At 34.9% G+C, this 16,424-nt stretch overlaps 1 protein-coding gene and 1 long non-coding RNA gene across 2 annotated transcripts in view; both read right to left on the bottom strand.

Moving 5' to 3' along the window:
- LOC110812859 (uncharacterized) overlaps positions 1-13,011 on the bottom strand; it is a 42,327-nt gene extending 29,316 nt beyond the window's left edge. The window contains exons 1-6 of the mRNA XM_088223537.1: positions 12,676-13,011; positions 11,795-11,875; positions 11,048-11,185; positions 7,107-7,217; positions 6,969-7,019; positions 6,755-6,855 (exon numbers count right to left, since the gene is read on the bottom strand). Coding sequence (XP_088079663.1) covers positions 6,755-6,855; positions 6,969-7,019; positions 7,107-7,217; positions 11,048-11,185; positions 11,795-11,875; positions 12,676-12,840 — 647 coding nt within the window. The 5' untranslated portion in view covers positions 12,841-13,011. The remainder of the gene's footprint in view (positions 1-6,754; positions 6,856-6,968; positions 7,020-7,106; positions 7,218-11,047; positions 11,186-11,794; positions 11,876-12,675) is intronic.
- A 957-nt stretch (positions 13,012-13,968) lies between these two features.
- On the bottom strand, positions 13,969-16,222 carry LOC148253539 (uncharacterized). The gene is made up of 2 exons (XR_015812772.1): positions 15,842-16,222; positions 13,969-14,269 (listed from the first exon to the last, which is right to left on the bottom strand). It is a non-coding gene; the product is annotated as an uncharacterized LOC148253539 (long non-coding RNA).
- Positions 16,223-16,424: the final 202 nt, after the last annotated feature.

The following is a 16,424-nucleotide window of genomic DNA, read 5'->3' as shown; positions in this document are numbered from 1 at the left end:
GAGGGTGTCATCTACAAACATAAGCTGTGAAACTTCCATTGTATGTTTCCCTACTTACTTTGAGACCCTTAAACAAGTTCACTTCCCTTGCTTCAAAAAGAAGAGTGGAAAGCTTCCACGACAAAATGAAGAGGAAAGGGAGTCATGGCCTCCTTGTTGAGACCCCTCAAGAACGAGAAGAAATCTGAATGGCCAATTTCAATAGCCACTAGAAACAAGGCTTTGGAGACACACCTACGGGTCCAAGCATGCTATTTGATCCAGACACCCATTCTGTCCAGCAAGTAGAGGAGAAAGGGTTGTGATACACATTCATAAGCTTTTTTTCAATGTCCACCTCAGATAGGAGACTGGGCTCGTGTCTCTTTTGAATTGCATTCATTATCTCATTTGTAATCAAGGAGGCAACCTACATCCCTCCCAGAAAAACATCTCACCCCTACCAAAACCACTTTACCCGACCTTCTTGAAAGTACTTACGCTAACAATTTCTAAATGCTCCCAAAATCTAAAATTCCTAAGATTCACTTCCCCTTCTAACACATACACTAGTCCCAAAGAATTCCTCAAAATGTCTCTCATTGTTAGTAAGAAAATTGTGTTCAAGGAAGCCGTAGAGAACCCATTTGGCCTGAGAAATTTGTCACCTTTGCATGAACAAAGCCTCCTAAACCTCCTTCTCAACTTCCTCCTTAGACAATATGCTCCCCATAACATCTACAAATTTCGAACTTGTCCAACGTGGACCTCCATATTCAACACTCAATTTAGCTCCTAGCAGAAATCCTTAGCTGTTTTCATAAAGTCCTACACAATTCCAAATTCTTTATCCCTAATGCCAACTTGGAGATAGCATTACTTCTTTGGTGGAAACTGGCCATTTTGAGAGAAAACTTTGTGTTCCTATCACCTTCTTTATCCTTATGATTCTTAGAATTGCTACCACGTGATATCATCAATGAAAAACAAAGTTCGAAGGTTGTTACTAGGCCAAACTTCCATAGTCCTCGTCATTAGAGACAGCCCCCTGGATGATCCTTGCAACTAATCGAATCAATTGCACACATTAACCTATCTCTACTTTCCACCATATTGCTAAACACTTCTTTACTTCTCTGCTTCACCCCACATTTAAGAAAAACAAGCCCTCTAGAAACTATAAAGCTCACATGACCCTCTGGGCTCTCCTTATTCAATCAGATATTAACATTCTCTCAAAATCCTTCCACCTTCAGCTACATATTCTAAAAACTTGAAAGGAGTAAACCATCATCTGACAAATCCAAATCTAAGCCAGACGAAGAGTGATCAAATGTAAACCGAGAAAGCAATGACTGGCTCACACACAGCACAAACTGCTCCATTAATGGGGAGATGAATCTATCAGCCATTTAGAAATCTAGGTGGCCCCATGTGCTAGATCTAATAAACGTCTCACTTGAAAAGAGTAAATCCATAATGCCTAGCTTGTCTATAGTCTTAAAAAACTTCACATAAACAAGCAGCGAAAAGTTGGCCATTAGACTGTTTCGAAAGGATATAGGACCATATGGAAATCACTCTAACCATGGCAATCCCAAATTTATCTTATAGAAACAAGTCACCCCTTCCCCATACTCACCTAAAATCCCCTAGCTTGAATTCACAAGCAGTTGACCCACTCCCCTAGAACCCAAAAGGCCCTATTCAATTATCCCTCCACATTATAGGGATTCCCCTTCACAAACCTATTACAAGAAGGTTGAACCACTTTTTAAAAAAAATAAAAAGTTTGATATGGTATAGTATTTAACAAGCACCAAAGGGTTGTCAACCTATATTTAAAAAAGTATTTACAAGTTAATCAGAATATCAAGGAAATTTCCAAAATCCTCCAGTGTATAAATAGGATGACCCATAACTAAAAAACCTAAGATCTAGAACTATCTATCTGTAACTCTGTCAAATTCATTTTTTACCGCCTCAAGAATTCTCCTATTCCTCCCTTTTTACACCATCCAAACGATAGCAAAGGGAATGAGACTCATATTTTTCTTCCCTCCACCAATACCCCTCCATGCCCAAATCCCTTCTCTTACCGACTCAGACATCGCCCAACTGATCTTTGATAACTCGTATGCAGTGACACTGTCCATAACTCATACACAAGCAAGCATCAAAGAAAAATATGATTACAAGACTCAAACCTCCCTCTTGCATAGAAACAACCGTTCACCAAAATCTTTTCCCAGCTCATCAGCTTGTCAATAGTAAGGATACACACCCGACTTGTTTCCCACGCAAAGAGAAAACAACTTCGGATGGAGCATTAACTTTCCAAATTTGCTAAAAAAGAAAATTAGTCTCCATGATATCATTCTTAATCAAATATTTATAGAAGGACCTGATCGAAGAAGACTCTCTGGCATTGAGATTCCAATTAGTTCGACATTACTCTTGGAAATTGATGAGGAAGATAGTGTATTCAGGAGAGTCTCATAATCATTAATTTCTCAATTGTTGAGTTTCTTATAACTTCCACATGCTACTCCATTTCCCTCCCATTATCTCTGAATGACTCAAAAACCATAATTTTCTCATGTTGTGCAATAGCATAGATCTGGGAAAACTAATCTCTAGGCAAGCTCTCTCCAAGCCAGGCATCTAGCCACAAGTTGATTTTGTCTCCAATGCTAATCCTCCACCTAATATATTTTTGCACATCCTCGTCCCATGCGGTCTAGTCAATACTATGGGGTACTACCCTCTATCTACGGCACCGAACTTCGCCATTACCTCCCTCCACTGTAGAATACCATTTTCTTTCATGAATCTTCACAGCCACTTACCATGTAAAGTCATATTCATCTTCACTAAAGATCTTAACCCTAAACCTCCCTGAGACATTAGTTTTTTGACCTCTTCTAACGCCACCAAGTGATATCTTTTTCTAGGTCGCTCTAAAGGGATCTACACTGAATTGATTTCAATCTTTTGGCAACACTCGTCAAAATTGTCAACATTGACATGTAATAAATGTGTAGGTCGGCCAATGCACTTTTAATGAGAGTGAGTCTCTCCCTTTTGTTTGGTACGCTTCTCTTCCATCTCATCAAGCTTCTCTCAAACCTCCCTACCACTGGATCCCACATCCTCATATCTTTATATTAGCCCCCCAAAGGTAACCCAAGTACTTAATCAACAACTCCACACCCCATGACTCTCGCCATCCTCGGACTATCCCTCTCATCACCTATTCTCACTAACCCATACTTAGTTAAGTTGATATTGAGACCAAAAACTGCTTAGAAACTCAGCAAAATCCATTTGAGGTTGAGCATTGTCCTCTCATCCAGTTCAGTAAATACTAAGGTGTCATCAACAAAAAATATGTGAATTACCTCCTCCTTGTACTCACCCTCTATCAGCTTTAAATCTTTAAACAACTACAAATTTCTGGCTCTTTGCAAAATTTTGTTCAAAACTTCTATAACAACAATGAAAAGTAGGGAAGATAATAGATCATCTTGCCTAACACCCCCAGAGGCCTTGAAAAAAGAGGATGAACCATATTCACCACAATCGGCAAAAAAATTGTAATAACAAGAGTTAATCCACTTGCACCATTTGTCCCTGAAACCCAATATGCTTAGCATACAATCAAGAAAGCCTCAATTTACAAAATCGTAAGCTTTCTCCACATCTAACTTACATAAGGCAATCTTTCTATTCTAAATAACAGCTTATCCAAAACCTCACTAGTCAAAAGAGTCACATTCTGAATTTGTCTTCCTTCCACAAAAACATGTTGGTACTCACCAACCACTTTATCCATCACCTTGACCATTTTTCTAGCCAATATTTTCACATTGAACTAATAAACACTCTCAACTAAGCTGATAGATATGAAATTCCTAATATTCATCATCTCCTCCATCTTAGAAATGAGAACCAAGAAAGAAAAATTTAAGAATTTAACGAAGGACCTAGATTCATGCAATTCCCTGAAAAACTCAAAAATCTCCTCCATCATTGCATGCCAAATTTTTTGTAGAAAATTGAGACCAAGTGTTTTATACCTTCTACATTGCCTAAGTCCTTCAAGGACCTCCTCTTCAGTGAACTTTCTTTCAAGTGGTTCTCATATCAACTCATCCAAGGACATGAAGGTCGAGGCCATCCAACTTGGGCCTCCAAGTAAACTCCTTGCAATATATTCTTCAGAAGAATTCAATGAACCCTTGCCACAGCTGCTCATTATCCTTCATTATCTAGTCATCTATCTCCATCTCCTCCACATAGTTAATCCTCCTATGATGATTTGTCATGCTATGGACAAATTTTGTGTTTCTATCCCCCTCCTTTATCCATCTGGCTCTCTCTATAATATCTCATCCCTTTGTAATATGTTTGCCAATTCAAGCATTATGAATTCCCTACGAGCCAAATCTTTATTAAACAAAACACCCTTCCCCTCCATCCTATCAATGACCTCAATGTCCTGTAGTAAAGATTGGGACAACATTGTTTCGCATCCTCCCCTCATATTTGCCCAACCTTTTAGTTTTGGTCTTCATTACCTTCATCTTCTGAGCCACTCTAAAACCAGTCTTATTTTTCTCCATAGCCCCTCTCCACCATTCAATGATTTTATTGCAAAGACCATTAACTTTCAACCATTTATCTTCAATTTTGAATGGGCAAAGACCTCACTTGATAGAGAAATTATCAAAGATGGTCTATTGTAAAAGTTTTTGGCATAGACCTTTTATTTGTAGTTGGTGTGAAACTGACGCCAAAAATGTGTCAATTCTTGAACAAGTCGGATTGAGTATTTGATTAGACAAAGCTCATTTACCTCCCACAAGATAAATCTAGTAATTCAAGTCTGCCAAGAGTCTACTTAAATCCTTCAGTGTAAACCCTAGAGAAGTGCTCTTCGAACCTTTCTTGTCTATTCAAGACCATATTGAAATCCACTCCCACAACCTACAAGAAGTCACATTTTTGCTTACAGCCCCCTAATCCTTCCATAGCAATACCCTATCTTTCCCTTCGCCTCTACTATAGACACTAGTAAACACTTATTTCTACGATCTTCAAACAACTATGAAATAGAGTATTCTCCCAAAATCACCTCCTCACATTTGAAAACCTCCTCCTTCCATAAAATCAAAATAAACATATGCTCCCATTGCAAGTAGGTCTTCCAACCTATTGCCCTAGTCTTTTAGAGACCAGATAATCCCGTCATAAATAGATTCCATTTTAGATTCCTAAAGGCAAATCACATCATGTTTCCATCCATTCATACAACATCTAATAACCTGTCTCTTCTTATGGTCGTTTATCCCCCTAACATTCCAAGAAATCAATTGGGTACATAACTTTTTATTTTGACAATTCAGTATCTAGCATTTCTTAATCTTTTTAATTGAGTGCCAAAAATTATGATTATTTAGTGCCTTTAATAATTAACTATTAAATCTTGTCTCACTTGCCATACCATATTACCTGCAAAAGCTACATAAGTATATGAAAATAATAAAAATATAAAAAAGATAATAAAATAAAAATAATCATAAATTTTAAAAATTAAAAAATTACAGCTGTTACCCTTATTGCCTTCATCACTCTACATTTTTTTCTTGGGTAAACATAGAATGATGAAGGAGACAAGGACAAGGACAATGACTATAGCTTTCCTCTTCCTTAATCTTAAGTATTTTCTATTTTTTTATTGATTTTGTGCATATGTTTTTTTGTATGTTTCATGACAACATGATTTTTGTAATTATCATGGCACGTAACTTATATACTACGTGATATGCCATGTAGTACCAGATTTAATATTGTTTATTAACTGAACGTTCAATTACAATGATAAATATTGTGCAGTCTATTAGATAAAATCAAAATATTGGGCACCTGATAGTTTAAGTTAAAACTTTGAACACCTAATTGAACAAAATGAGAAGACTTGCGCTTATTTGCTCAAAATAAATGGTTGGGAGCTGAATTGGAAAAAAAATTTAAAAAGAAAACAAAAAAGAAAATGGCACCTTAACAAAAGAATAAACACTATGATGCTTCCTTTATTCTCAAAAGGAAGAAATTATACTGCAAAAGCAAAGCCGTTGGTTGGTTGGACTTGTCTATTTGGCTTCTGCCTAAGTTAAGTAGTAGCTCAAATAAATACTATTCCCTACTTGTAAAAGGAACAAAAAAGATTCCATAACTTTTACCATAAATCATACTACAATTAGAAAAATAAAACATAAAAAATAAAGAAAAAAACAACAGTAGCTACAGAAATTTGATAACCACTAGCTTATTTGCCAATGGTATCTCTTAAAGGAGAATTTCAAGATATTGAGACAAGTAATCTTAATGAGAGGACAGAAAGCAACCATTGCACACCCATTGAAAGCTCTCATATTACTCCTATAACAAAAGCTTGCTTGTGCTCCATAAAGTCAAGAATTACAATCCAAGCCCAAGTCTCATCTTCAATCAAATCAAAAATGACCAAATTGATAAAGATAACACTTGGACACATTTTTTAGAAAACATAACATAGACTAATGGCATGCACTTGATGCAAGAGGCTAGTATAATGGCATAAAGGTCGCATAAATCTAGAGCCTACTCGAAATTGCTCCTATGTGTACCTTCAAGATCCATCTTGTACATACATAAGCATATAAATATAAGAATTTACACAAACAAAAACAAAAGCACACCAATGCATGTAAAAATATTCAACATCGACTACCTTCCATTTACAAGCTGGAGTATTGGGTAAAATGGACCGGCAAGCATGGCAAGAAAACGCAAATTAGACTCAGCAGCATCTAAAAAGTTGCTAAGGTCTGCCTGCACAATAAGAAAGGTTTATGTTCACCAAAGTAAAAGAAGGAGAAACATAAGAAAACATGCAAAACACTAGGGTAAAAATTGACAGGACAAATGAAGAGGCAAGTATATACCTCAAGTTGGGGAAGGAACACTGTCAATCGGCTCGCCATGTCTTGTAACAACTATAAACTTAAATGGAATCAGAATACTTCATAATACAAGAGGCAGTAATGAAAAACTTTTGAAATAGTGGTATCGATATGCTTAACCTGAAGATGCATATCATGTGCATCCTGCTTGTGTGAGAGAATCTGTGGCAATAAGTGATTTACAACTGGCTGAAACTCTGGCTCAAGACCAGCCACAGATACTCCAATAAGCTATACATAAAAAAAGATACATGTTAAAGAAAGCCATTGTAGGAATTTGAAAATCAACATGTATTTGTTATCAAACAAGGAAAAGATACAAGTCCAATCATGATTCAGCCCTAGAACCACCGCATCCTCTAATTGCATGTGTAAAGAATATAACGTACACAGGCTTTCACGTGTATACACATTTTCCTATATTCTTGGAGAACTATATCTTCTCTTTAGAGGAAGAGGGATGATGGATTCTCCACCATATTCAACCACTTAACAACTCAAAACAATCCATAACATTGGATTCTTTGGATTGAGAAATGGTGTAGATAGAAGGACAATCCTCTATCAAAGACCTGTCATCCACCCCAAGTATTTCCCAAAAGCGTACTCTACCAACCAGTCCCCACCTGGTAGAAAATATCGCTGCAAAAACCTGCCCAATTCCTACCAATCTACCTCCAAATGTTAGAGGCAAAAACACCCCTACCAACATAGAACACCATTCATCAATCCACAAACCGAAGTTGGCTTTGAATGAAAGGTTGTTTAGCTTACGCTCATAAGCTGGCCAACATGGGCTTATAATCTCTCCATCAGCGCTGTAAAAACTTTTTACGCATTGTAGAAAGCTGGTTATTCCTAACATTTTTTTAGAGAGCTTATAAGCTCTCTGACCCGAAGTCTAAATTAACCCTTAACAATTTTTAAAATTCTAACATATATCACTAACTTGTAGTTAAGCATAACACAAAACAAAAAATAATACTTGAAATAAAATTATTACTTGACATTTAGTTTATATTTTAAGTAGTACAAACAAAAAATATATGATTTCAAGCAAAAAAATTATATTTTGTGTAACTCTACAAATGAAAAAAGGTAAAAGTTCATTTTTTTTTATTTTAATAGAATTGACAGCTTATAAGCTATAACTTTACCAAACACAAATAAAATAGTACAATTTATAAGATATAACTTTCCCAAACACAAATAAAGTACTACATCTTATAAAAAAAATGTATCAGCGTATACACTATTTGAGAGCTTATAAGTTGTATAGCTTATAAACACTTTTTACAATAATGCAAGTCAAACACCCTTTGAGTCTATTAAAAAAGAAAGATGATTCCATTTAAGCAAAAAGGCTGTATTGAAACTTCATGGGGCCTAATGACCACCCCACCTTTTCTCCCCAAATAATTCATTTGCTTCCAAGCTAGTGAAACTTCCTTTGATCATTTACATCACCCCACAAAAACTAAAAGTTTCTTTTAAACTTCATGGGGCCTAATGACCACCCCACCTTTTCTCCCCAAATAATTCATTTGCTTCCAAGCTAGTGAAACTTCCTTTGATCATTTACATCACCCCACAAAAACTAAAAGTTTCTTTTATCTTCCAAACTAGTGAAATTTCCTTCAATCATCTGCATCACCCTACAAAAACTAAAAGTTCTTTTGATCACCCGCATTATCCCTCAAAATTTAACAATGGATGTCCTCAATCCGCCTCCCCACTTTTCCAGAATAGGAAGAAGAAAGAGACAGTAAACATGGAAATTACAGAGGTTTACACCGGTTAAGAGTCAATTTACCTCCTCTAGATGAATATTGTTAGGAACTAAATTGTTCCTTATGCGCAGGTTTACCAAAAAGATATAAAAATAATAATCCAGTATAACTGCCTATATATGTGTGTGTTTTTTTTTAAATAACCTATATATGTGTGTTAGTGTTAATATTTAGCGTAATAACCATGTAAGTTTGTGAAAATAAGTGTTAAATGGGTATTAGGATAAGAAATAAATCTGTTATAAGACAAGGCCGTTTTGGCAATTCTGGAAATTCTAATTCCAGAATTAACTGCTTACTTTCTTGTATATATCTTGTGCTGTTGGTGAAGACAGCATTATGGTATGAATTTGATGTTAATGAAGAGTATGTTTTCACTCTAGAGATTATAGGGTTATCTCTATCAAACGAGTCCTAATTATCTATCTTTAAATTATGAAAATAAGAGAAAGCAGAAAATAAAAAAAGAATGCAAATATACCTACAGATTTTATTGTTAATGCTCTATAAGGCAATCCATCAGTACAGATCGTAACAAAGATCTTCTCTTCCTACCTACCAACCACTTTTTATGTAGTCATCACTACGTCCCATAAACAAGCCTCCGTAATATAGGCAGAAAGAGCCAAACTGAGGTACTTAATGGAAAATTACTGACCTTCGAACCCAAAGTCATAGCCAACTCAATATTGTTTTTTTTTTTTGAAATACAGCCACCTCATTATTGTTAACCCCAGAAAATTACTAACCTTGCAACACAAAGTCATAGCCAATCATCATTGTTAACCTCTGCCTAATCGTCAGTTAAATCGATTTTCACCAAGCTTGCCTTCAATTCTAACTAGTTGGAAAGGAATAAGACATCTAATGAATAACCAATCTTATCACTGAGATATTCCTTTGGATTGTTGGTTGCATGACAACTGGTGAGATTTGGGCTTGGGACAATACACAATATGGAAAGAAGGAAGAAGCTGTCTCCCTCATTTCTTTAGCAATTTTTTGGATTAGACGAAAAGAAAGGAGTCTAATAATTTCTTGGTGATTTGCTCGCCATGAGAGACTATTGATTCAAAACCTTGCCCATTTTGTCCAAAATGGAAAAAATCTAGGGAACCTTGCCAATATCTTGACTTCCTCTAACGGGTCAGTGGCTTTGTATGTGGTTGACACCCCCTCGATGCCTTGTTTATAATATTTCTCTTTTCTCTCAAAAAAGAATCAAACAATTGGCAAGAATAGAAATCCATTCTTCTTAAAAGGTCTGGAAGCAAATGGCTAATGCCATTTGTCAAGTTGGCATTGTAGCCAACATATAGGGGAAGTAGAAAGTTCATAAGAAGGTGGTAGAAAGGGACTTCCAGGTTTAGATGGGACTTCATCAGCTAGTTGGCTAGCTTGCACAAGGCAAGGTTAGGCTAGATTTGTTTTTGCCAAAGTAGTCCCACTTGACAAGTATACAAGAAGAAGCTTTACTTGATGTTATTCAAAACCTCTTGCATAAAGTATAGGGTATGAGATGGAGGTGAGAAGGCTAAAAAGATCTACCCGTAGTTATCCATTACTTACATAAAGGGTAGATCACACATAATAGGATTTGTCCACTCATAAGTACATGCTGCGTTTTCCTTCCCCTAAAAAGAAAGTAAATTACCATTAAGGAAACAGGACCGGGTTATGGTATGTGAAGGCTCAACCCCCAAAAGATGTTGTTTCTAACACCTAAAGGGGCTTGGAGGATCTAAATAGCAGCCATGTCTTTCAAAAAAAATTACTTTTCTGCTCTTTTATTCTTTCCAGGTAGTAAAGGGAAAGCATGATGGATCCAAATTTAGTAATAAGAAACATAAAACTGCATAAAACTATTTCCTAAAATGTATCTTCTTGGCAAACAATAAATAGGGATGATTCAGCTGCAAGTTAGCTGCTGCTAAAGCAAATAATAACATATCTTCCAAAAGAAGTTAAGAAATATATGAAAAGTATAGATTATTTTAATATCCACAAAATGAAGCATGTTACAAGCAAATTCTATCCAAATTAGCCCTAACACTAATCTGATTGGTCAACTACATGAATCTAAATGCACATATTGTAGAATTTATGATCTCTGATCTCATAAAAGAACTAAAGCTTGAAGTTTGCTAATAATAACATCACTAATTTGTCATGTTCTCACCATTCCTACAGGAAGAGAAGACAGCCACACATTCATGCTTGTTAAAAACACAAACATAGAGGAGAAAGAACTTCAATAATTCTCATAAGTACCTGGATGAAGAAAATCGCTATGGGGTTTCCCCGTAAACAAGATATTCGAACATAACGACATGGAGTGTAGTTCATAGGATATATCATATCACGTCGAGGTGCTTCACAACGTGGGCGGACTTTTATAAATGTCTCTGGCTGATAAATAAATCCCATCAGCAAAATATAAAATGTACTGGCCAAATAAGATCTGCTATTGGCTATAAAAATGTTTTCGTCTCTCAAATTATAAACCAGAAGGTAACTAAGCTCATTTTTCATGGGAGCATCACCATTTTCTCTTTAATAATATCATCTCATTTTATTAGATTAGATGTGTCAAACTTAATGTCAGTAATATGTAGACACTAAAATAGACATTAATCAGAAAGATCGAAGAAATCTCAAATTCCAAAGGTAAATTGAAAAGAAAAATATTATAGGAAATAAAAGATATATATGGTCAAAAATAAACATCATAAATAAAAAATAATATTAAACCTAAAATATGATTCATAATAAAGGGAAAGACAAAAACTGAAACAATTGAAAAAATAACAATTAGGTCAAACCATATTTGTTGAATCGAGATTCAATGGGAATTAAAAATTCAATTTTTTAAATTGAGAATCGTAATGACATAGAATTGTAACATTTTATACCGAGTTCATTTGTCAAAATTTATTGCCACGTACATATATTGTACAGCTAAAAATAGCTAAAAGTAAAATATTTTAAGAAATTTATACTAGTATTCAAGCACCAAACCTTGTAACGTAAGCCAACTGCTATTTCCCATTCAAGTACAGATTTATTATATATCCGGATATGTGATAAAAGGCAAGGTTCCTGCAAAATAAAAGGGAAGGAAAACAAATTTAAACATACATGAAAATATCCACTAATATAGTTGATCATTACAGATTCAACACAGAGTAATCACCTTAAATAGTAATACTTATCCAAAACATTTTGCAGAAACTGTAATTAACAGCTAGTCTGGTGATAGTTTCAAAGATATTCCACGCAACAGCTGATTCCGAAACAAATTAAGTATAACCTTCAGTGCACATGATGAGTAATTTTTCTTATTCCCCGTAGCTACAAACACAAAATACAAGAAGCCAAGCTTCACTGGTTGGTTCTGACTATTTTCAACAAACAAACAATAGGTCAAGTGGCGTACTGCTATTAATTCACGGCCAAATACATGGAGATTAAAGGTTCTATCATTATTCCTTTACCAATACGAACATGAAAACTCGCAAACTTGTTAGCCATTTCTAGCTGATAATTCCTTTTCCACTCTCATACAATTAGCCAAAAAGTTTCATGATTCCTCCTCAACCCAGTAAATTCACCAAGAGGCTACACTCTCCGCCATGAACCAAATTCACAAAAGAGAAATACTAACAGACACACATTAACAATCACATAATTTGGTACTGGAAAACAAACGGGAGGAAGAAGAGGACGAGAATAAACAAAAAAAAAAATCGCATCCAAATGTAATCAGATGATAAATTTACACATAATTCAAAAAGTAAAGCATCCAAAATCAAACAAAGCAAACAAAAACAAATAGATGAACACGCATACATATATATACACACATATACTGCGTGAGAAAGAGAGAGAGAGATGCTTACATCGAGCTCGAGTAAGATCCATTCCTTGGTGTTGGTACCGGTGGACCAATGAGTACGGAGGTCGGTGTCGAGGACGTGAGTGGCCTTCTGTGACAGCGACTCTCTCGACATTCCCTTCACTTTGAAAGCCAACGGTTTAACTCGCGGCTCCAATTCTACCTCCATTTCTTACCTTCTGACTCTGTTTAGGGCTATGTCTTCTGTGAACTGTTTTTTAAGCTCTCACTCTCTTGTTCCTCTGGTTTTTTTCCGTTAGGGTTGAATAGAGAGAGAGAGAGTTCTGTTGAGGTGAAACGCCGAGTTATTTCTGAGTAAGTAAAGATTTAGTGTTGAGCATTTGGGTTGAGCGGACATGCTTCTTAAGCTTCGAAGTAGAACTCCCTTGTTGGGCCATTTAGGGCTTGTTTAGTTTAAGAAAACATTGTGCGTAACATTATTTTGAATTTGTTTTATAATAATGTATGTAAGTATTATTTAATTAATAAAAATATATAAATTTATACTAAACAAATATAATGCAGGGTCAATATGTGGCATATATATAAAGATAAATAATAATAAATAACCTAACATTTAAATAATTAAATTTTATTCATAAAACATATTTAAAAAGGATAAAAAATGTAATCAAAAATAATATTTATTTATCTAGATATTCATTGTCATATATTATAAATGTAATTATATTTAATATTATAATATTATTTTATTTTAACAACTATTAGAGCATAAAATAAGCAGGAATAATTTTTTTTTTTTGGAACCTAGTTTTTTTGTCACGGCAAACTCTAGTTAGATTTAAATATTATACATTTCTAGTTATTAAAAGAATTTAAATAATTTTTGTCCGTATTTATAAACTATAAAAAAATATATCTATGTTGTATAAGAGGTATGAACTAAAAAATCAATTGGTCAATATTGGAAAACTTGAAAGATTCTTTTAGTTATTTAATAGATTTTATAACATAACGTTATCTAATCATTTATTATTATTATTATTATTATTATTATGTAAATATTCATTGATAATAGAAAAATATATAATAAAAAAAACAAAAAATGTATATATTATAATAAAGAGATCTAGTGATGAAATTTTAAGAAAACTTAAATTGTAATAAATTTGGCATAGTTAAGTATTGAGCACAATACTTAAGATTTTTATTAAAATTAATATTCATTGTCCTAAATACTTATATTTCTAATTTTTTTTTCAAATCTGAGTATTTATATTGTGATTATATTATTATTTAATTGATAAAATATAACGACCCGACCCGAATATCGGCATATGGATGATCTTATACTCATTCATATCATGAAAATGTAATTGAAAAACATAATAAGGCAAATCCAACAATGTTCATACAATCATGTCATGTTCAGTTTCGGCCACCGAAGTTATACTCTTTTCACGTACTCGCCTACCGCCTCTCTTTATTTTTTTTATTTCAACTGCACAATGTTTAAGTTCCTAGACATCAAATGAACCTCTATCATACTTCACTCCCACACAACTTTAGCTTCTTTATTCTTTATGCCTCCAAAAGAATGTTGACTGGACCAAGATCCTCATCCTATTTTACTTGATCTGGAAAAACAACATTAGATATTGGGATGAGCATAAAACGCTGGTAAGTTCAAGCCAACACCTCAAGCAACCAGAATCTATTTTACAATGCAGAAACTCATCCACCCTAATAGGTGTTTTTCGCAACTCAAAACACTTACCTGAATTTTCTTCTTATACTCATCTTGCAAGTTTCTTCCAGCCACTATCAAGACTTTACAATTTCCATAACATATTGTACAATTTAAACAGAATAACCGACATTCAACTTACTTTCATGTTCATCCATTTGCAGAACTAAGCTGCTTCCCCGCACTGTTTTTTCACATACATGTTTAAGTTTATATACATGCAGTTATTCTTGTCCAGCAGATGAAAAAAAAACATTCAGTGTATACATATCCATTAAATCGTTCAATATAGATGTCTATTTAACTTATTAGTATCTCAACTTTTATTTCCATGATTTCCCCTCATCTCTTTCATACACATACAATAACTCTTATCTCGCGACTGAAAAACATTAAAGTAATATATATTTGTCAACTGAATCACCCAACACAATTACTTATTTCACCCATTCATAACTTCATACTTTGTTTTCATGATTATCCCTCATCTATCTCTTATTTTAACTAATTTTCTATCAGATTTCACACCCCGCTCCACCGGTCCATTTCTCTACCTGTACTGTTCACACCAGCAAATAATGTACACACACAGAACACTAAGGCCACAACACACACACACAGCTTGTATTCGGCATGCCAGGCACGGTCCTTCTGGCCTTCTCTTTCTAGGCCACAACTCTGGCCTCATATACAGAACATATTCGGGAGATTCACTCCCTTCGGACCCTCTATTATCCGGTCCACTCTGCTGATTGATTTTTAGTCAGCTGGTTCCCATCTCTCCTGCCAGCACATGCCCCCCCCACACACACCACACAATAAGAAACAACATACAGAAAAATATGAATTAGCCTCAGTTTAATATTGATTAGTATTTACTTTCTATCTTCTGTCACCAGTGTCCTCATTATCCCATACTACCATCCCTATCGTTTAGGACCCCATATTAAACTCTTTTCATGCTCATTCGTCATTATTACTATTCTGTCCTCACCCACGTTCACCGATTTTTTGTCACTGAAATGCATGGTTCACCTGAAAGTACATCAACTCACCTCAAAACCGTCTCAGCTAACCTATCATCCAATAAGTTTCTCTTCTGTATCAATTATCAAATTTTGTTCATGCTTATGCCTACCCAGAATCCCTTCTTGTCCCTCTTTGTGACACTCATCTCTCATTCGATGTTCTCTCTGTCTATCTCTAACTTTTCCCTTCCCTGGCTACTATACACTTCAGAAATTCACTCCTAGATTTTGGTTAACCCGGCCCAGTTTTAAACTCAGAACCTCAATCTATTAGCCTCACCTGAGCTCTCTCCCTCAGCCTATCATTCGGCCATAACCACAGTGAAATTCGGACAATGTAATACATACCAGTACACATATATGCATTTTACATTTACTGTTAAGTTTTCTTACAGCCTGCTTCCATCTGTTTCTGGAGACTGAAATGAACTTACCTCTCGGATTTGCACGACGGAAATAAATTGAGTGGACTCTCTTCCTCTTTTTAGTTCCTCTCAGCTAGCGATGCTTCTCTGCTTGGTTGCTCTCCTCTCTTTCACGAATTTCTTACTATTTTGCTCCCTCTCCATCCATCGGCAGCCTCTCTCTCTCTTAGGGTTTCTTCTTCTTTCCCTCCTTTTTCTTTGGTGTAAAAACAGTGCCCTTTATATAGTGGGTAAAGTTAGATCATAGTCGTCCATTATGGATGAGATTTTTACCCTCAATTTCTTATTTCTTTTTTCTTTCTTGTGATGTTACATACTTCTCCGTCAAAAAAAAATTTGTCCTTCAAATTTACACTTGGTTTGGAATTTATTTCAAGTGGTAATGTTTGGTTTTAGCTCTTGCAAGTATACCTTAAACTTTTAAAATTTTCAAATATCTATACTTAAGTATGGTCTTAAGATATATGTTGCGTATTTATTACATCATTATTTTTTTTTTCCGTTAATTCAAAGAGAAATCTTCTATGTGTGGTGGGTTATTGGTCCTCCACTCTCCCACTACTCTATTTTAGTGAAGTTCACTTTGGAGCCC

This window comes from Carica papaya, chromosome 6, assembly GCF_054855325.1.
Source record: "Carica papaya isolate Zhongbai chromosome 6, ASM5485532v1, whole genome shotgun sequence".
In the NCBI taxonomy this organism is placed as follows: domain Eukaryota; kingdom Viridiplantae; phylum Streptophyta; class Magnoliopsida; order Brassicales; family Caricaceae; genus Carica; species Carica papaya.
This window is presented reverse-complemented; position numbering and strand designations above follow the sequence as displayed.